Here is a 20,941-nt window from a genome sequence, read left to right on the forward strand (position 1 = left end):
AGTGAGTCTTCAGTGTCTCCTTGTCTCTAGCGTGTCTCCTCGTCTCCAGTGTGTCTCCTCATCTACAGTTTGTCTCCTCGTCTCCAGTGTGTCTCCTCATCTCCAGTTTGTCTCCTCGTCTCCAGTGTGTCTCCTCGTCTCCAGTGTGTCTCCTCGTCTCCAGTGAGTCTCCTCGTCTCCAGTGAGTCTCCTCGTCTCCAGTGTGTCTCCTCGTCTCCAGCGTGTCTCCTCGTCTCCAGTGAGTCTCCTCGTCTCCAGTGAGTCTCCTCGTCTCCAGTGTGTCTCCTCGTCTCCAGCGTGTCTCCTCGTCTTCAGTGAGTCTCCTTGTCTTCAGTGAGTCTCCTCGTCTCCAGTGAGTCTCCTCGTCTCCAGTGAGTCTCCTCGTCTCCAGTGTGTCTCCTCGTCTCCAGCGTGTCTCCTCGTCTTCAGTGAGTCTCCTTGTCTTCAGTGAGTCTCCTCGTCTCCAGTGTGTATCCTCATCTCCAGTGAGTCTCCTCATCTCCAGTGTGTCTCCTCGTCTCCAGTGTGTCTCCTCGTCTCCAGTGAGTCTCCTCGTCTCCAGTGAGTCTCCTCGTCTCCAGTGTGTCTCCACGTCTCCAGTGTGTCTCCTTGTCTCCAGTGAGTCTCCTCCTCTCCAGTGTGTCTCCTCGTCTCCAGTGAGTGTCCTCTTCTCCATTGAGTCTCCCCGTCTCCAGTGTGTCTCCTCGTCTCCAGTGAGTCTCCTCGTCTCCAGTGAGTCTCCTTGTCTCCAGTGAGTCTCCCCGTCTCCAGTGTGTCTCCTCGTCTCCAGTGAGTCTCCTCGTCTCCAGTGAGTCTCCTCGTCTCCAGTGAGTCTCCTCGTCTCCAGTGAGTCTCCTCGTCTCCAGCGTGTCTCCTCGTCTCTAGTGAGTCTCCTCGTCTCCAGTGAGTCTCCTCGTCTCCAGTGAGTCTCCTCGTCTCCAGCGTGTCTCCTCATCTCCAGTGTGTCTCCTCGTCTCCAGTGAGTCTCCTCGTCTCCAGCGTGTCTCCTCATCTCCAGTGAGTCTCCTTGTCTCCAGTGAGTCTCCTCATCTCCAGCGTGTCTCCTCATCTCCAGTGAGTCTCCTCGTCTCCAGTGAGTCTCCTCGTCTCCAGCGTGTCTCCTCATCTCCAGTGAGTCTCCTCATCTCCAGCGTGTCTCCTCATCTCCAGCGTGTCTCCTCATCTCCAGTGTGTCTCCTCGTCTCCAGTGAGTCTCCTCGTCTCCAGCGTGTCTCCTCATCTCCAGTGAGTCTCCTCATCTCCAGTTTGTCTCCTCGTCTCCAGTGTGTCTCCTCGTCTCCAGCGTGTCTCCTCATCTCCAGTGTGTCTCCTCGTCTCCAGTGAGTCTCCTCGTCTCCAGCGTGTCTCCTCATCTCCAGTGAGTCTCCTCGTCTCCAGTGAGTCTCCTCGTCTCCAGTGTGTCTCCTCGTCTCCAGTGAGTCTCCTCGTCTCCAGTGTGTCTCCTCGTCTCCAGTGAGTCTCCTCGTCTCCAGTGTGTCTCCTCGTCCCCAGCGTGTCTCCTTGTCTTCGTCTCCGGGCTTCCTTGTCTCCCTGATTCAGCTTCTCGTCTTCCACACCCACCTGCAAGAACACTGAGTATTATCATCCAGTTATCCACCATTCCTGAACATCCATCTATCTGTCTACTCACCTGATCCAGTTATCCGTCTGCCTAACAATAAACTGTGGTTATTACCGTCATCTGTTCTTTGTGCCTGTCTGTAACACTTATATTGTTTTACTTTATTCAATCGTTTGTAAGTGTGAAGTCATAAAATCAACTACCACAGGTTATCTGACAATATTATTTTTTATTAAAGATACATCATTTATCACTATTGCCTCAGTGTTGTATATGTAACGGGTCCCGCTAGCAGATGTATATATTGACAATCCTGGTCGAAGCGCTGGAAATATTGTAAATATATCACAGAAGTTAGTGACGCAGGACAACAGTTCGTCTTTCTCCATTCAACCGGATTATAGTGATTTATTTATCAAACTTAATCTCAACTTTGTATCTGCAATCATGAATTATACTGTTATCTTTGGTTGCTCCGTATTGAAACACAGGTTATATCCACAATTGGATAACATGAAGTCACATCTTATTCAAAGTACATTTTCGCATAAATGTATATTGACCTATTTGCTCAACATTCACTTTTCACAGTTTTATCTTAAACCATAAACACACATTCTCTCAAAACCATATTCTCTGTTATTTCCATTAAACAAGTATTTCTGTATTAATTATACATTTTTGTAAGTGTTCACTTTTCACAACAGAATAAATCTCTTTTGCAGTAAAGTTGAATTATATTTCCATTATATGAGTACAAACTTCAATAATAATCATATTTGTCTCATAACTTAAACATTTTTAACTGAAACTGTATTGTAGTGTAATATTACCACGTGCGTTCAACACTGCGTTTCATACTACCATGTGCGTTTTACCCCAAAGCTACATCTGTAAACTGTCTTTACTCTGTACAGTAGCTTTATTTAATACCCGTACTGCATAGTCTCACATAGTTACTTTTCACAGCGCAGTAATAAACTCAGAAATATCCCCGAACCATTAGGAATATATATATAAAAAAGAAAAGAAAACATTAATACGAGCGTCGGCCGCCATTCTCCTCATATTCACATCGTTATCATTAACTTGACTATTGATACTATCGAACACACATCATTGGGAATTCAAATTAGCTTATAAACATTTGCAGTCACACAAAAGATGCAAAACCAACCTGGAAATAAATATATCACAGAAGTTAGTGACACAGGACAACAGTTCGTCTTTCTCCATTCAACCGGATTATGATTTCGCCTTACTCTGCGCCTCGCTAAAGGCCCCAGAGTGACGCGGCTGAACGGTACTGCCATCTAGTGTCCGTTCTGTGTAACAGCATGTCATAGCGCTCTTGTGTATTCTCTCAATCATTTAATTTATAATAAAAGGAAAGAAAACAAAACTGATCCAGTTATCAGTCTGCCTAACAATAAACTGTGGTTATTACCGTCATCTGTTCTCCGTGTCTGTCTGTAACACTTATATTGTTTTACTTTATTCAATCGTTTGTAAGTGTGAAGTCATAAAATCAACTTCCACAGGTAATCTGATGATATTAGTTTTATTAAAGATACATCATTTATCACTATTGCCTCAGTGTTGTATAGTCTTTGTGCGGATTGCAGCAACAGTCATCAGGATTGTTTGTGATTTGGTCTTAGTGACTCAGGAGTCCTCTTGACTACTCCTAGCGTTTCATGGATTTAGGAGCTAGTTTTAGTGCTAAAATGCTTTAAGAAATACTCTTAGAGCAAACATTTAGGAGTCCTAAAATTAGGACTGACACGCTTTCTCCTAAATCTGTTAGTTCCTGATGATTCATGAGATATTAATGCATGAATTCATGATAATTCATGTGCCCTTACTGTAGAGTGTTACCCAATCCTCTTCTCTAAACACCTCGAAATATTTTCTAATTAACTGAAAGAGAAACATCTTTAATTTAGCTAAAGGTCAGTGATGTTGTTCTCTTGTTGAGGAAGTGACGCTGATATTTCTGTAACTATGTGCAAAAACACAGTTAGCAGAATATCAGTGTTAACCACACACAGTCCATCAGTCTGAAGCTAAAAGAGCGTGTGTTAAACCGTCAGTCGTTCAGTTGCTGTTGATCTGATGAGCTTCAACACGGTAAGACAAACACACTCTTACTTAAATGAAAACTGATGATTATTTCTATAGATGAAGCTCATATAACACATGATTCCTGACATGAGAAATATCTTCTGTTCATCTAATGATCAGTTCATTCACACACACTGATGTTGAGCATTAATAATCTCCAGATGTGCAAAGATCTCACTAACACTAAGAGCTGTTTAGGGTGATGAACACACACTGTTTATGAGTATATGAGTGATGTTTAATGCTGTATTATAGATGTATTTTATGCTGATGTCGGTCAGAATGGCTCCTCCTCTTCCTCTGATCTTTCTGCTCATGATTCACGGTGAGTCTCTGTTACATTCACATTTCAAACACTCTGATGTTTTATTTCATTTTATTGTCAAAGACCCCATAATGATGATTAATGATCAGTTTTCTGTGCTATATTGATGCGTTTCCTTTTGAATCAGGAAGTTTGAGTGAGAGATGTCAATGGGCTTGTCCGTTTTATAAATATCCAATAGTTTTTAGTGACGTCAGTTTTGAACATGAATTGCTAATTTTCTTCTTGCTAGTCAGTGTCCGGTGGTTTAGGGGAGGGGCTTTCTCACTCATCAGAGCAGTTGATTGGTCAAACATCAGTGTATCACCATCAATATTTTTGGCTTGTTTTCTCAGAAGACGATGTGGAGATATTGTTGAGATTTATGTGTCGAAAGACTTTTTGCTATCATATAGAAGATCACAGAGCTGATATATTAACTAAAAGGCGGTGTTAAAAAATAAATAAAATAAAATAAAAACTTTATTATTTAACTAATACTTAATTATTTAATAACTCTTTAAACCATAAAAATGGGTTTCAAACCCATTTAAAACATCATTAATTATTTTCTTTATAGTCGTGTGTTTGATTATTTGATAGAGCTGTTGTTCGTGACTGACGTCTGTTTTCTCACTTCTGTTTCTGCGTTTATTTCTGCAACATCCTCCATCAAAGCTCATGAAGTAAAGAGATCATTTATCACTCAATAGATTCTGAGAAGATGAGCTTATATTTCCTGTCATGAGACGCTGTAAAGATATGAAGTTTTCAGTGGTCCATTGTATCTGATAATAAAACATGTTCATAATGTGATGAATTCTGTGTTTCAGGGGTTTCTAGTGCTGGTTGGGGTGTGAGTTACAGTCCTTCACACATCTGTGCACTAAAGGACTCAACAGTGATAATGAGATGCTCTTATACATACCCACCTGGAGATCAGATCACGAAAATGTTCTGGACAAAAGATCTTGATAATGTAGAGCCTTCAGATCTCTCTGAGGACCCTGAATACAGTCAGAGGCTTCAGTATCTGGGAGATAAACAGCAGAACTGCACCATCAGACTGAGTCATGTGACACTGAAGGATTCACACAAGTACTATTTCAGATTCATCACTGATAAAGGAAAATGGTTTGGTAAAACAGGAGTGACTCTTACTGTCACAGGTGAGTTTGATGAGGTTTATCTCTTCTTCTGTGCGTTATGTTGAATAATAATCAGTGTATGACAGCAGCACTAGATATAATTTGTGTGTTGTGTTCAGATCTTCAGGTGGAGTCTCCTGAGAGAGTGACAGAGGGAGATTCAGTCCGTCTGACATGTAAAAGCAGCTGCACTCTGACTGACAGAGCAACATTCATCTGGTCCAGAAACTCACAGCCATTAACTGAGAGAAGAGACGGAAACAATGAACTCCTGCTGCAGTCAGTCAGAAGAGAGGATGCAGGCAGATATAGCTGTGCTGTACACGGACACACTCACACATCGCCTGATGTTCATCTCCATGTCATGTGTGAGTACAGATTCATTAGTTTGTTTTAAAAAAGGGATTTTGTTTTAATGAGATGATTTAAGGTTTATTTGTCATTATTAGACCCACCCAGGAGCGTCTCAGTGTTGATGAGTGGATCTCGTGTAATAGTGGAGGGAGATTCAGTGACTCTGAGCTGCAGCAGTGATTCAAACCCTCCTGCTCTGAACTTCAGCTGGTTTAAGGAGAATGAAGCCTCAGCTGTTGGATCTGGACAGAGTTTCAGTGCACTACAGAGTGGACGCTTCTACTGTCAGGCTCACAATCAACATGGATCTCAGAGATCAGACGCTGTAACTGTCACAGGTGAAGCTTTTATTAACACACTCCTGTATCTTCACATCATTCATCAGTTTGGAGAGTTAATCATGAGGATCTTCCTCTTTCAGTTCATCATGGTGCTGGTAGGAATGTGATCGTGATCACAGCGGCATCTGGAGGATTATTCTTCATCATTATCATCTTCATCATCCTGTTTAAATTGTAAGAACAATAAAAAATACATTTGGTCTGATATTGAAGAAACTCTTTAAAAACAGCATATTTTTGTATCTGTACAACAGGAAGAAACGGAGGAGTGTTAAACCTGAAGATCTCACAGTGAAAGAGGTAAATCATCCATACACAACACGACTTTACAGAAGCAGAACATCAACCGGTCAGCCGTTATCTGTGTTTCAGACTGAAACTGAAGAGACTGATGGGAAACTAACATTATCAAAGTCTTTATCAACACAATGAAGCAAAAACTAATATTTCTCTCTCAAACTGTATGTACAGCGCCCTCAGGTGGTGTGACACATTATGTGGTTTAATTCAAATATATGATTGATAATCATTAGTATGTTTACATCAGCAGTGATTATTTTACTTCAGATACTCATTCTGTCCTTTTCTTCTTCTACAATCCAGCGTGAATCAGTGAAATATCTCTGAAGGATGTAGACTCGTCAGTAAGACACTGAATTTTGGTTGGAAAAAACCTCCCTCCAAAAAAGTACACTTATTACCAGCTTCACACATTACTAACCAGACTGACTTTATTTCTGTCAGGCGTCTACAGAAGCTCTTATTGAGAATTAACAGAGGTTTAGATGTTAATGTTTTATTTACATCGGGTCACCATTATGGAGATCAGTGTTTGCTTTAGTTGGGTAGTTTGACTCTTGACCTTTAACATTAATTTATCTCTTGCTGCTGTAACTGTGATTGGTATGGCAAAAACTGCAAGAGAAATTCTGTTCAGATTATATCAACTATTCGATGATGAAGGCTATGAACAGGCAGAATTACAGGCTTGCTATAATTAATAATAGAAAATTATCATATTTAAAAAGATTAGATTCTGGATGACGTCAGTAAAATAGACCCCTATATGATGATCATATCTTAATCATCAAGTAAATCAATATCATCTGATCACATTTTATCTTGCTCTTCTTGCCATAACAAACACAGTTACAGCAGCAAGAGAACAACTAATGTTAAAAAGTTAAGTCACGCTACCCAACTAAAGCAAACACTAATCACCATAATGGTGACTTAAAACATTAACATCTAAACCTCTGTTAATTCTCAATAAGAGCTTCTGTAGTCGTCTGACAGAAATAAAGTCAGTCTGGATAGTAATGTGTGAAGCTGGTAATGCTGTTTGTGGTTTTTGTAATCCTCTGCTGAGATCTTCAGAGATTGAATGTGCTGAACATGAATGTGATGAACCGCACATTTCACCCTTTTTTTATAGTTTTTTTAAATATTATATAATCGGGTGGAATTAGAATATAAAGCCCTGACACTAAAAGTGTACTTCCCCTTTAAGAGTGGCCGCTAACGATGACGAACTAAGAGTGCGGTAGAGACAGGTCGTGTGAGCAGTGCATGAGAGATGAAGTCCATGTTAAAGGGTTACTTCAGCGATTAGCATATGGCTTTGTATCAGTAGAAACCCTGGAGTATATTCAAATGATTGTGCTTCCCCCCCCCCAAATTAAACATCTGTCTGATGTTGGAGCTTGACATCAAACAAACGTTGGGTTAAGACATCAACCCGGTTTTTATTTTCAACCAAAATATGACGTCTGACTGACGTTGGATAAGTTAGAGTCCAAAGTCTTCCTGACGTCACATTGACTTACTCTGCCTGCTGGGATGTGGCACTTGATCTCAAAAGTTTAACACAAACTGCTCTAGACTGAGAAAATAAACTTCAGATCTACAGGTTTACTTATCATGATTAATAATTATGTATTTTCTTGTATTTCAGAATGATCTCTATTCTGGCGTGTCTCAGAGAGTTTCAGTCCATGAAGAGCCTCTTTCTGAACCGGATTCAGCCAATGACGCTCCGTATGCCACTGTGAAACCCAGAAGATTCAGAGGAAAAACTCCTGAATCCAGAGATACTGAGGAGGTCCAGTACGCAACTGTCCAACATCACAGAAAGAAAGAGAAGAAGAGAGCAGAGGAGAATGAATGTGTGTATGATGATATAAGAGTTTATCAGCCTGATGATGCCATGAGGTGAGAAAAAACTACTTTATCAGCACCAACTTAATCACCACCAACTTAACCAGCACAGACTTAACCAGCACAGACTTAACCAGCACCAACTTAACCAGCATAGACTTAACCAGCACAGACTTAACCAGCACAGACTTAACCAGCACAGACTTAACCAGCACCAACTTAACCAGCACAGACTTAACCAGCACAGACTTAACCAGCACCAACTTAACCAGCACAGACTTAACCAGCACCAACTTAACTGGCACCAACTTAACCAGCACAGACTTAACCAGCACAGACTTAACCAGCACCAACTTAACCAGCACAGACTTAACCAGCATCATCTTAACCAGCACAGACTTAACCAGCACCAACTTAACCAGCACATACTTAACCAGCACAGACTTAACCAGCACCAACTTAACCAGCACAGACTTAACCAGCACAGACTTAACCAGCACAGACTTAACCAAAACCAGTTTAAGCAGTACAAACTTAACCAGCACCATCTTTAGCCAGCACCAACTTAACCAGCACCAACTTAACCAGCAACAACTTAACCAGCACAGACTTAACCAGCACAGACTTAACCAGCACCAACTTAGCCAGCACCAACTTAACCAGCACCAACTTAACCATCACCAACTTAACCAGCACCAACTTAACCAGCATCAACTTAACCAGCACAGACTTAACCAGCACAGACTTAACCAGCACCAACTTAACCAGCACAGACTTAACCAGCACCAACTTAACCAGCACCAACTTAACCAGCACAGACTTAACCAGCACCAACTTAACCAGCACCAACTTAACCAGCACAGACTTAACCAGCACAGACTTAACCAGCACCAACTTAACCAGCACCAACTTAACCAGCACAGACTTAACCAGCACCAACTTAACCAGCACCAACTTAACCAGCACAGACTTAAACAGCACAGACTTAACCAGCACCAACTTAACCAGCACAGACTTAACCAGCACAGACTTAAACAGCACAGACTTAACCAGCACCAACTTAACCAGCACAGACTTAAACAGCACAGACTTAACCAGCACCAACTTAACCAGCACAGACTTAACCAGCACAGACTTAACCAGCACCAACTTAACCAGCACAGACTTAACCAGCACAGACTTAACCATCACCAACTTAACCAGCACCAACTTAACCAGAACAGACTTAACCAGCACCAACTTAACCAGCACCAACTTAACCAGCACAGACTTAACCAGCACAGACTTAACCAGCACCAACTTAACCAGCACAGACTTAACCAGCACAGACTTAACCATCACCAATTTAACCAGCACAGACTTAACCAGCACAGACTTAACCAAAACCAGTTTAAGCAGTACAAACTTAACCAGCACCATCTTTAGCCAGCACCAGCGTAACCAACACCAACTTAACCAGCACTATCTTAACCAGCACCAACTTAACCAGTACCAGCTTTAACCAGTACCAACTTAACCAGCACCAACTTAACCAGTACCAACTTAACCAGCACCAACTTTACCATCACCAGCTTAACCAGTACCAGTTTAAACAGTACAAAATTAACCGGCACCAGTTTAACTAGTACCAACGTAACCAGCACTATCTTTAAAAAGCACCAGTTTTAACCTGTACCAGCTTAACCAGCACCAGTTTATCCAGCACCAGTTTAACCAGCACCACCTTAACCAGCACCAATTTAACTAGCACCAGCTTAACCAGCACCAGCTTTAACCTGTACCAGCTTAACCAGCACTATCTTTAACCTGTACTAACTTAACCAGCACTATCTTTAACCTATACCAACTTAACCAGCACTATCTTTAACCTGTACCAACTTAACCAGCACCAGCTTGAACCTGTACCAGCTTAACCAGCACCAGTTTAACCAGCACCAGTTTATCCAGCACCAGTTTAACCAGCACAGACTTAACCAGCACCAGTTTAACTAGCACCAGCTTTAACCAGTACCAGTTTAAACAGTACAAACTTAACCAGCACCAGTTTAACCAGCACCAACTTAACCAGCACCAGTTTAACCAGCACCAGTTTAACCAGCACCAGTTTAACCAGCACCAGCTTTAACCAGCACCAGTTTAACCAGCACCAACTTAACCAGCACCAACTTAACCAGCACCAGTTTAACCAGCACCAGTTTAACCAGCACCAGTTTAACCAGTACAAACTTAACCAGCACCAGTTTAACCAGCACCAGTTTAACTAGCACCAGTTTAACCTGCACAGATCATATCAGCTGTAACTTTGTATTTATTTTTGATTTGTGTTTTAGGCGATCAACTGTTCAAACTGTGGAAGAGCCCTCAGTGATCTACAGCAGCGTCAAGTGAGTGACAGACCGTCATGAAGCCGGTGTTCAGACGTCAAAGAAGGTTTTTTTTATTTGTCTCTTTTTAAGTTGAATCATTTATTAATATAGATTACTTTGGTCATTCATATACTATATTGCTCTGTATTATATATCAATATTTTTGGTATTCAGTTTTGGGCATAAGCTTACTAATCCAAATACTTCAGAGAGAAATAAAATCACAATCTGAACAATGTTGATCACATCTCATAAATCACACTCTCATCTGAAGTCAAGCCAAAGAATGTCATTTATACAATTATGCAGTTTGTAACTCATATTAAATAATAAAGACAGTTTTGGCATAATCTAAAGAAAACAATCCAGTGATATCTGCACTGCTTATTACAATTAAAATGCATTAGTTGTTGTTGTTTTGTTTTCTGTATTTTATGAAGAATTCCCTCTTCAGGGTATAATTTGTATATTTTTTTAACTAGGGCCAATGCCTCAATAAACCTGATTATAACACAGCTCTGTGTAATACTTGATCCTGATTGGTCAATTGTGCATCCCAGCAGTGTGTTATTCCCAGATAACAACCGCAACATTGAATAACACACCGCTCATCCGGGTACTATGAGTTTTCTTGACCAGTACTACTTATATGCTTAACGTGTTACTCCGCTGTCGTTGACTCAAAACACTTCACCACCACGGGTTACTATGGAAGACTTCAAGGCGTTCACACATGAATGAAAAATATCCCATGATTAATCAAAAAAAGTCATCAAGTCATCCTATGTGTATATGACATTCTTCTTTAAGACGAATAAAGTTTTGGCCGATGTTAAAACCCTATGTTTTGCATTTTGTGACCGCTCCGTGTTGTGAGTCTCTCTGTGTCTGTCCAGGACGTTCATCTGATTGGTTCCTGCAGGCTGATTGCTGCTATATCCTGATTGGTCCACAGTCTCTTAAAAAGCTTGTCGTCATTTCCTGTAGCCAGATTGATTGAGAGATCTTGTGTTTTGAGAGAGTTTTGACCAATGTAATGCAGAGTTTTTTTGTGTGTTATAAAAGTTTGACTGTGTCAGGAATATTAGAAACTGGGAGTTTTGTTTGTTTGTTTGTTTGTTTAAATATGACACTGTTTGTAGTGATGGCCAAATGAGGCTTCCTGAACCACTGAGGCTTTCCAGCCCATTGGTTCACCAAAAGGTTCATTTACCTGAAGCCTCATGAAACAGTGTGCTCCCTAGTGACACCTGCTGTGCAAAGCAATGCATCGCACACAAATCTATTCATCCTGAGCAACCAAATTACCATAGTGTGGGCACACCCTTTTTCTATTGCCTGTGTATTAATAAAGTACTTTACTCTGCTTGTATTAACCTATGCACACACAACTCACACAAACACACAACTTTGTGTTCAACTATTCAGTAGATCTTTGGGTTAGTGATGAGTGAATGCCCAGAATGATTGTAAATAAATTATTGTGAGTGCAGTGCTTATGGGACTGGAATTGTGGAACAGCAAACTGCAACTGGGATGGAAAAAGCTTTCCCTAATACAGTCTAGTCTTATAGGTATAGGTATTACAACTAGATATAGGCTAATTTACTCTAATAATCTACTGAACTATGTATAATTTACTCTAATAATCTACTAAACTAAGTATAATGTAATATAATATATAATACAGCTATGATATATAATGATATCGCTACTACATACAACCAACACCAATGCAAATGCCTACTGCAAACCCCACAAGAGCCGCGAGGTTTCGAACCACTTTTATCCGAAAGCGATACTCAGAATGAAGCAATGACGTATTCAGCAGAAAACGAGGCCTCGTTTGTCATCGTCACGTGATTTTCACGGAAACGATACAAGCCTCGAATCGGGGCTTCATCTGGAACGCCCCTTTTTGCTCGACAGAAGCTCCGGAGCCTCGCTTCAGATGTCCCATCACTAACTGTTTGTATCAGAGGAACGTAACTAGTATATCTGACCCTTTGCCTATTTTCTGACATTGATTTGGACTGCCCTTTTCAGTTTGTTTGCCTGGTTGTAAATATATTGTAAATACTGATTATTTGGAAAAGTACCATGATATTACGCACAGCGCCTGAAAATAGTCCTCAGCACGCTCCCTGTGCAAGCAGATTATCACGCTGGTTACGCTGATGAGAGTTAGCCTATTTTCAGGCGCTGCATAATATCATTGCACCGCTGCACCCATAGTATGACAGCAGAGTTCCTTGATTATTACGCAGGAATGAGAGTATAGTTCCTAGCTATATTGGTCTAGAAAATCGCAAATTTTCATTTTCTGTCCGTCTTAGTACATGCTGTAACTACAGAAGAGCCCAGGTTTACATAGGAAAAATGTTGAAAGTCTTTAGTCATGTTTGTGCTACATGCACAATGGTCTAATCAGATTCAAGGATCTATGCTAAGCTACGCTAAAAGTGCTACTGCTAGATCCGGAGATCAGCTGAATGGATTCGAAAGTGGAGTGGAGTGTTCCTTTAAAATGTATGAATTTGAATTACATAAAATTGTTTCATCCATTTGGATTACAACAGCTTTTCATCCATTTGGCTTTAACAGAAACAAACTAATAAACTTAATGTGATTCATATTTGTCGTACGTAAATGAAATAGATACGTTTTTTGAAATAGTACACAGAAACATGCTCATGATAAATCCAGGTGTTTGGAACAAAATACAGAGCAGGACTTTTTATCTTCTGAACCTGGACTTTCCACCGGTGACATTTAGGGCCCTATCCTGCACCCGCGCAAAGCGCGCTTTTCCCTCCACAGAAGCACGTCGCTAAACTAGTGAATGAACTTGCGCTCCCTGGGCGGTTCAGCGCAAAAAAGGAGGCGTGTTCCGGCACAAACAATCCCTGGAGCTATTTTGCTGTTCCATTAAACAATTGCGCCACTGACCAGAAAAAACCTGGTCTAAAGTCAGCGGCGCGTTGCGCGTTGTTCATTATGCTATTTTAAGGGCGCATGCTTGACCATAATGTATAGCGTGCACAACGCGCATACACTTTGCTCATGAAATCTACACAGATGCAACAGTTATTTTTGCAAATCATAAATTGTTACACTAAAAAAAATATTAACACATTTTGCAGTGCCACGAAGATGTGAAACAATAGGCATAAATCTAGCTTACAAATTATTCAGGCTAATTGTAGTAATTAAGGATCAGACCTGTTTGCCCAATAGTGGCAAGACATATATGAATTTAAGGACATCTGACCAATTGGTTTGTCCGTCAAGAACCAGGAAAAAAAAATCGACTGAAAAACTGAAAAAACTGTTTAATCGACGCTATTTTGGGTGGGTTTCTCCCATCCCCATACAACACAACTTCTCTGTCTTTCACTCCCTTACGAAAGGAAAATATATTTACCAATATATTACTTGAAATATATTTTAATATATTGTAAATATATGGAATAATATATTGATGGTGTTATAAAATATATTATATATTCATGTAATATATTGCAAAATATACAAATGATTGCCGCTTTCAATATATTGCAATATATTGAAAAATATAAATATTAATTCCCATATATGTGAATATATTGCCTAATGTATTGCATAAAATTTTCCGATATACTGCAATATATTTTTGTTTCGTAAGGGCTGCTCTTAAAGAACATCAGTCTCCTCGGCTGTGAACCGCTCTGGCGTGCGCCTGGTAAATACGCCATAATAATTGCAATAATAAAACTTGCGCAGCTGCTTTTAAAGGGAATGTTGGATGACGCTCTGATTGGTTTATTCACGTTACGCCCAAACCACACCTATGAATAATGAAGCTACTTCAGACCAACCCATTTTAGATTTGCGCCGGGCGCAAGAGCCATTTATCCCGCCGGGAAAATAGCAACAGCGCCGAGACCCGCCCACAAAGTTACTTGCGCTTCGCGCTTTGACACTTGCGTTTCAGATCGTTAAAATAGGGCCCTTAGTCAGTTTGGCTGAAAAAATCAATTGGTCAGATTCATACATTGAGCAATCCCTCCTGCTCTGGCCACACAGCCAGCACAGCCATGTGGAGCCAGATGGGTTTGATCTGGACTCTAACAGACAGTTTTGTCCTCAGTTTACATGGAGGTCCCACATGGGTTAGCCCAGATGAAATGAACACTATTCAGTGTGCACACTACAGACAGTTCAATGTAACACTGCATCAGTTTATGGTAATAGGATTAATGAGATAATTAATTGAGTGATAACTGAACGTTCTTGACGTGATAATGAGCAGAATCACTGAAGGACAGAGAAACACAAGAACTACAACTGACTTCAGCCACAGCTTTAGATGAAATCAACTGAAGATAAAAGAAGACATTACATCTCTGAAGATCTCATCAGAGGATTAGACATACACCAATCAGGCTTCAGTTTTCTGAAGGAAAAAAAAGGGTTTTCCCCATGATAGTCAGTTACAGATGTAATACGAGTGAACCGTATTGAAAGGGAACATCAACTTTTAGCCTTCATAATAAGTGTGAAATATCTATTAATATATGGTTGTGTAACTAGTCTCCTGTTTGAACCGCCCAGTCCAAGCTGGACTTGAACCCGGGTCTGCCGGCATGAGAGTTAGATGCTCTAACAATTATTAATTAATTATATTTAATAATAATTTGTTTCATTTATATAGCAATTTTCTAGGCACTCAAAGCTCTCTTTATCGAAGGACATCCTGGGATTTTTAATGATCACAGAGAGTCAGGACCTCGGTTTAACGTTTCATCTGAAGGACGGTGCTTTAAAAAAAAAACAGTTGTAAAAATGTCAGTGTTAACCACAGTGTTATTTTCCACCACTGGGCTTTAAATATCAGTGTTAACCACACAAAGTCCATCAGCCTGAAGCTAAAAGAGCGTGTGTTAAACCGTCAGTCGTTCAGTTGCTGTTGATCTGATGAGCTTCAACACGGTAAGACAAACACACTCTTACTTAAATGAAAACTGATGATTATTTCTATAGATGAAGCTCATATAACACATGATTCCTGACATGAGAAATATCTTCTGTTCATCTAATGATCAGTTCATTCACACACACTGATGTTGAGCATTAATAATCTCCAGATGTGCAAAGATCTCACTAACACTAAGAGCTGTTTAGGGTGATGAACACACACTGTTTATGAGTATATGAGTGATGTTTAATGCTGTATTATAGATGTATTTTATGCTGATGTCGGTCAGAATGGCTCCTCCTCTTCCTCTGATCTTTCTGCTCATGATTCTCGGTGAGTCTCTGTTACATTCACATTACAAACACTCTGATGTTTTATTGCATTTTATTGTCAAAGACCCCATAATGATGATTAATGATCAGTTTTCTGTGCTATATTGATGCGTTTCCTTTTGAATCAGGAAGTTTGAGTGAGAGATGTCAATGGGCTTGTCCGTTTTATAAATATCCAATAGTTTTTAGTGACGTCAGTTTCGAACATGAATTGCTAATTTCTTGCTAGTCAGTGTCCGGTGGTTTAGGGGAGGGGCTTTCTCACTCATCAGAGCATTTGATTGGTCAAACATCAGTCTATCGCCATCAATATTTTTGGCTTGTTTTCTCAGAAGACGATGTTAGAAGACTTTTTGCTAGCATATAGAAGATCACAGAGCTGATATATTAACTAATAGGCGGTGTTAAAAAATAAATAAAATAAAATAAAAACTTTATTATTTAACTAATACTTAATTTATTAATAACACTTTAAACCATTAAAATGGGTTTGAAACCCATTTAAAACATCATTGATTATTTTCTTTATAGTCGTGTGTTTGATTATTTGATAGAGCTGTTGTTCGTGACTGACGTCTGTTTTCTCACTTCTGTTTCTGTGTTTATTTCTGCAACATCCTCCATCAAAGCTCATGAAGTAATGAGATCATTTATCACTCAATAGATTCTGAGAAGATGAGCTTATATTTCCTGTCATGAGTCGCTGTAAAGATATGAAGTTTTCAGTGGTCCATTGTATCTGATAATAAAACATGTTCATAATGTGATGAATTCTGTGTTTCAGGGGTTTCTAGTGCTGGTTGGGGTGTGAGTTACAGTCCTTCACACATCTGTGCACTAAAGGACTCAACAGTGATAATGAGCTGCTCTTATACATACCCTACTGGATATCAGATCGAGAAAACGTTCTGGACCAAAACAAAAGATAAAAACGAAACTGAAGAGTTTCCAGATCTGTCTAATGACACTGAATACAGTCAGAGGCTTCAGTATCTGGGAGATAAACAGCAGAGCTGCACCGTCAGACTGAGTCATGTGACACTGAACGATTCACACGAGTACTATTTCAGATTCATCACTGATAAAGGAAAATGGATTGGTCATCCTGGAGTGATTCTTAATGTCACAGGTGAGTTTCATGAGGTTTATCTCTTCTTCTGTGCATTATGTTGAATAATAATCAGTGTATGACAGCAGCACTAGATATAATGTGTGTGTTGTGTTCAGATCTTCAGGTGGAGTCTCCTGAGAGAGTGACAGAGGGAGATTCAGTCCGTCTGACATGTAAAAGCAGCTGCACTCTGACTGACAGAGCAACATTCATCTGGTCCAGAAACTCACAGCCATTACCTGAGAGAAGAGACGGAAACAATGAACTCCTGCTGCAGTCAGTCAGAAGAGAGGATGCAGGCAGATATAGCTGTGCTGTACACGGACACACTCACACATCGCCTGATGTTCATCTCAATGTCATGTGTGAGTATAGTTTCATTCATATTTTGACCTCTCGAGTTAGTGTATTCACATATATCATATAATAATAATAATAATAATAATAATAATAATAATAATAATAATAATAATAATTGATTTTATTTATAACGCACTTTTCATTTTGAAGACTCTCAAAGTGCAACAATGGAAAAGGGAAAAACGACAAAAAAATGTATCATTTAATATCATATATCACGTATCACAATGGAGAATTAGATTTTGTAAAAGTTTCAAAGACAAATATGATTGTTTTCATCAATTATTTTAATTGTATATACTGAACCTTTAGACTCACCCAGGAGTGTCTCAGTGTCCATCAGTCCATCTGGTGTAATAGTGGAGGGAGATTCAGTGACTCTGAGCTGCAGCAGTGATTCAAACCCTCCTGCTCTGAACTTCAGCTGGTTTAAAGGAGGAACGATTGTAGGATCTGGAAGAATCTACAGCATCTCAAAGATCAGATCTGATGACAGTGGAGAATACAAGTGCAAGTCCATCAATGAACATGGAGAGAAATACTCTGATACTGTGACTTTAAACGTCATGTGTGAGTTTATTATAAAACAAGATGCTAATTCTCTGTTTTGAACATTTCAGTTCTTATTAGTAATTTAAAAAAAATAAATTAAGTGAAATAATTTGGTGATTGTTATTAGATCCTCCCAGGAGCGTCTCAGTGTTGATGAGTGGATCTGGTGTAATAGTGGAGGGAGATTCAGTGACTCTGAGCTGCAGCAGTGATTCAAACCCTCCTGCTCTGAACTTCAGCTGGTTTAAGGAGAATGAAGCCTCAGCTGTTGGATCTGGACAGAGTTTCAGTGCACTACAGAGTGGACGCTTCTACTGTCAGGCTCACAATCAACATGGATCTCAGAGATCAGACGCTGTAACTGTCACAGGTGAAGCTTTTATTAACACACTCCTGTATCTTCACATCATTCATCAGTTTGGAGAGTTAATCATGAGGATCTTCCTCTTTCAGTTCATCATGGTGCTGGTAGGAATGTGATCGTGATCACAGCGGCATCTGGAGGATTATTCTTCATCATTATCATCTTCATCATCCTGTTTAAATTGTAAGAACAATAAAAAAATACATTTGGTCTGATATTGAAGAAACTCTTTAAAAACAGCATTCGTATTTTTGTATCTGTACAACAGGAAGAAACGGAGGAGTGTTAAACCTGAAGATCTCACAGTGAAAGAGGTAAATCATCCAGACACAACACGACTTTACAGAAGCAGAACATCAACCGATCAGCCGTTATCTGTGTTTCAGACTGAAACTGAAGACACTGATGGGAACTATATAATTATATGAACTAACATTATCAAAGTCTTTATCAAAAGAATGAAGCAAAAACTAATATTTCTCTCTCAAACTGTATGTACAGCGCCCTCAGGTGGTGTGACACATTATATGGTTTCATTCAAATATATGATTGATAATCATTAGTATCTTTACATCAGCAGTGATTATTTTACTTCAGATACTCATTCTGTCCTTTTCTTCTCCTACAATCCAGCGTGAATCAGTGAAATATCTCTGAAGGATGTAGACTCGTCAGTAAGACACTGAATTTTGGTTGGAAAAAATCTCCCTCCAAAAAAGTACACTTATTACCAGCTTCACACATTACTATCCAGACTGACTTTATTTCTGTCAGGCGTCTACAGAAGCTCTTATTGAGAATTAACAGAGGTTTAGATGTTAATGTTTTATTTACATCGGGTCACCATTATGGAGATCAGTGTTTGCTTTAGTTGGGTAGTTTGACTCTTGACCTTTAACATTAGTTTATCTCTTGCTGCTGTAACTGTGATTGGTATGGCAAAAACTGCAAGAGAAATTCTGTTCAGATTATATCAACTATTCGATGATGAAGGCTATTAACAGGCAGAATTACAGGCTTGCTATAATTAATAATAGAAAATTATCATATTTAAAAAGATTAGATTCTGGATGACGTCAGTAAAATAGACCCCTATATGATGATCATATCTTAATCATCAAGTAAAACAAAATCATCTGATCATATTTTATCTTGCTCTTCTTGCCTTAACAAACACAGTCACAGCAGCAAGAGAACAACTAATGTTAAAAAGTTAAGTCACGCTACCCAACTAAAGCAAACACTAATCACCATAATGGTGACTTAAAACATCAACATCTAAACCTCTGTTAATTCTCAATAAGAGCTTCTGTAGTCGTCTGACAGAAATAAAGTCAGTCTGGTTAGTAATGTGTGAAGCTGGTAATGCTGTTTGTGGTTTTTGTAATCCTCTGCTGAGATCTTCAGAGATTGAATGTGCTGAACATGAATGTGATGAACCGCACATTTCACCCTTTTTTTATAGTTTTTTAAATATTATATAATCGGGTGGAATTACAATATAAAGCCCTGACACTAAAAGTGTACTTCCCCTTTAAGAGTGGCCGCTAACGATGACGAACTAAGAGTGCGATAGAGACAGGTCGTGTGAGCAGTGCATGAGAGATGAAGTCCATGTTAAAGGGTTACTTCAGCGATTAGCATATGGCTTTGTATCAGTAGAAACCCTGGAGTATATTCAAATGATTGTGCTTTCCCCCCCCCCAAATTAAACATCTGTCTGATGTTGGAGCTTGACATCAAACAAACGTTGGGTTTAGACATCAACCCGGTTTTTATTTTCAACCAAAATATGACGTCTGACTGACGTTGGATAAGTTGGAGTCCAAAGTCTTCCTGACGTCACATTGACTTACTCTGCCTGCTGGGATGTGGAACTTGATCTCAAAAGTTTAACACAAACTGCTCTAGACTGAGAAAATAAACTTCAGATCTACAGGTTTACTTATCATGATTAATAATTATGTATTTTCTTGTATTTCAGAATGATCTCTATTCTGGCGTGTCTCAGAGAGTTTCAGTCCATGAAGAGCCTCTTTCTGAACCGGATTCAGCCAATGACGCTCCGTATGCCAGTGTGAAACCCAGAAGATTCAGAGGAAAAACTCCTGAATCCAGAGATACTGAGGAGGTCCAGTACGCAACTGTCCAACATCACAGAAAGAAAGAGAAGAGAGCAGAGGAGAATGAATGTCAGTACGATGATATAAGAGTTCATCAGCCTGATGATGCCATGAGGTGAGAAAAAACTACTTTATCAGCACCAACTTAACCAGCACAGACTTAACCAGCACAGACTTAACCAGCACAGACTTAACCAGCACAGACTTAACCAAAACCTGTTTAAGCAGTACAAACTTAACCAGCACCAACTTAACCTGCACAGACTTAACCAGCACCAACTTAACCAGCACAGACTTAACCAGCACAGACTTAACCAGCACAGACTTAACCAGCACAGACTTAACCAGCACCAACTTAACTGGCACCAACTTAACCAGCACAGACTTAACCAGCACAGACTTAACCAGCACAGACTTAACTAGCACAGACTTAACCAGCACAGACTTAACCAGCACAGACTTAACCAGCACAGACTTAACCAGCACAGACTTAACCAGCACAGACTTAACCAGCACAGACTTAACCAGCACCAACTTAACTGGCACCAACTTAACCAGCACAGACTTAACCAGCACAGACTTAACTAGCACAGACTTAACCAGCACCAACCTAACCAGCACAGACTTAACCAGCACAAACTTAACCAGCACAGACTTAACCAGCACAGACTTAACCAGCACCAACTTAACCAGCACCAACTTAACCAGCACCAACTTAACCAGCACAGACTTAACCAGCACAGACTTAACCAGCACCAACTTAACC

At 39.8% G+C, this 20,941-nt stretch overlaps 2 protein-coding genes across 2 annotated transcripts in view; both read left to right on the forward strand.

Annotated features, from left to right (window-relative positions):
• LOC137073740 (sialoadhesin-like) overlaps window positions 1-8,068 on the forward strand; it is a 39,478-nt gene extending 31,410 nt beyond the window's left edge. Inside the window, exons 8-18 of the mRNA XM_067442447.1 lie at window positions 50-181; window positions 620-751; window positions 981-1,245; window positions 1,304-1,435; window positions 3,962-4,031; window positions 4,844-5,179; window positions 5,278-5,526; window positions 5,608-5,850; window positions 5,934-6,027; window positions 6,108-6,153; window positions 7,808-8,068. Of these exons, the coding sequence (XP_067298548.1) occupies window positions 50-181; window positions 620-751; window positions 981-1,245; window positions 1,304-1,435; window positions 3,962-4,031; window positions 4,844-5,179; window positions 5,278-5,526; window positions 5,608-5,850; window positions 5,934-6,027; window positions 6,108-6,153; window positions 7,808-8,068 (1,960 nt within the window). The remainder of the gene's footprint in view (window positions 1-49; window positions 182-619; window positions 752-980; window positions 1,246-1,303; window positions 1,436-3,961; window positions 4,032-4,843; window positions 5,180-5,277; window positions 5,527-5,607; window positions 5,851-5,933; window positions 6,028-6,107; window positions 6,154-7,807) is intronic.
• A 7,234-nt stretch (window positions 8,069-15,302) lies between these two features.
• LOC137073741 (B-cell receptor CD22-like) lies at window positions 15,303-20,294 on the forward strand. The gene is made up of 8 exons (XM_067442448.1): window positions 15,303-15,666; window positions 16,450-16,794; window positions 16,893-17,141; window positions 17,449-17,706; window positions 17,816-18,058; window positions 18,142-18,235; window positions 18,321-18,366; window positions 20,037-20,294. Exons 1-8 carry the CDS (start codon window positions 15,597-15,599, stop codon window positions 20,292-20,294), a joined length of 1,563 nt encoding a protein of 520 aa, XP_067298549.1. The 5' UTR covers window positions 15,303-15,596.
• Window positions 20,295-20,941: the final 647 nt, after the last annotated feature.

This window comes from Pseudorasbora parva, chromosome 4, assembly GCF_024679245.1.
Source record: "Pseudorasbora parva isolate DD20220531a chromosome 4, ASM2467924v1, whole genome shotgun sequence".
Classification (NCBI taxonomy): Eukaryota; Metazoa; Chordata; class Actinopteri; order Cypriniformes; family Gobionidae; genus Pseudorasbora; species Pseudorasbora parva.

Bases quoted from the DNA above. Each gene is read 5' to 3' on its own strand.
- LOC137073741 (XM_067442448.1), top strand. From the start codon at position 15,597: ATGTATTTTATGCTGATGTCGGTCAGAATGGCTCCTCCTCTTCCTCTG. The intron at 17,707-17,815 runs GTGAGTTTATTA...GATTGTTATTAG, and splicing joins TGTGACTTTAAACGTCATGT to ATCCTCCCAGGAGCGTCTCA. The intron at 18,236-18,320 runs GTAAGAACAATA...TCTGTACAACAG, and splicing joins TTCATCATCCTGTTTAAATT to GAAGAAACGGAGGAGTGTTA.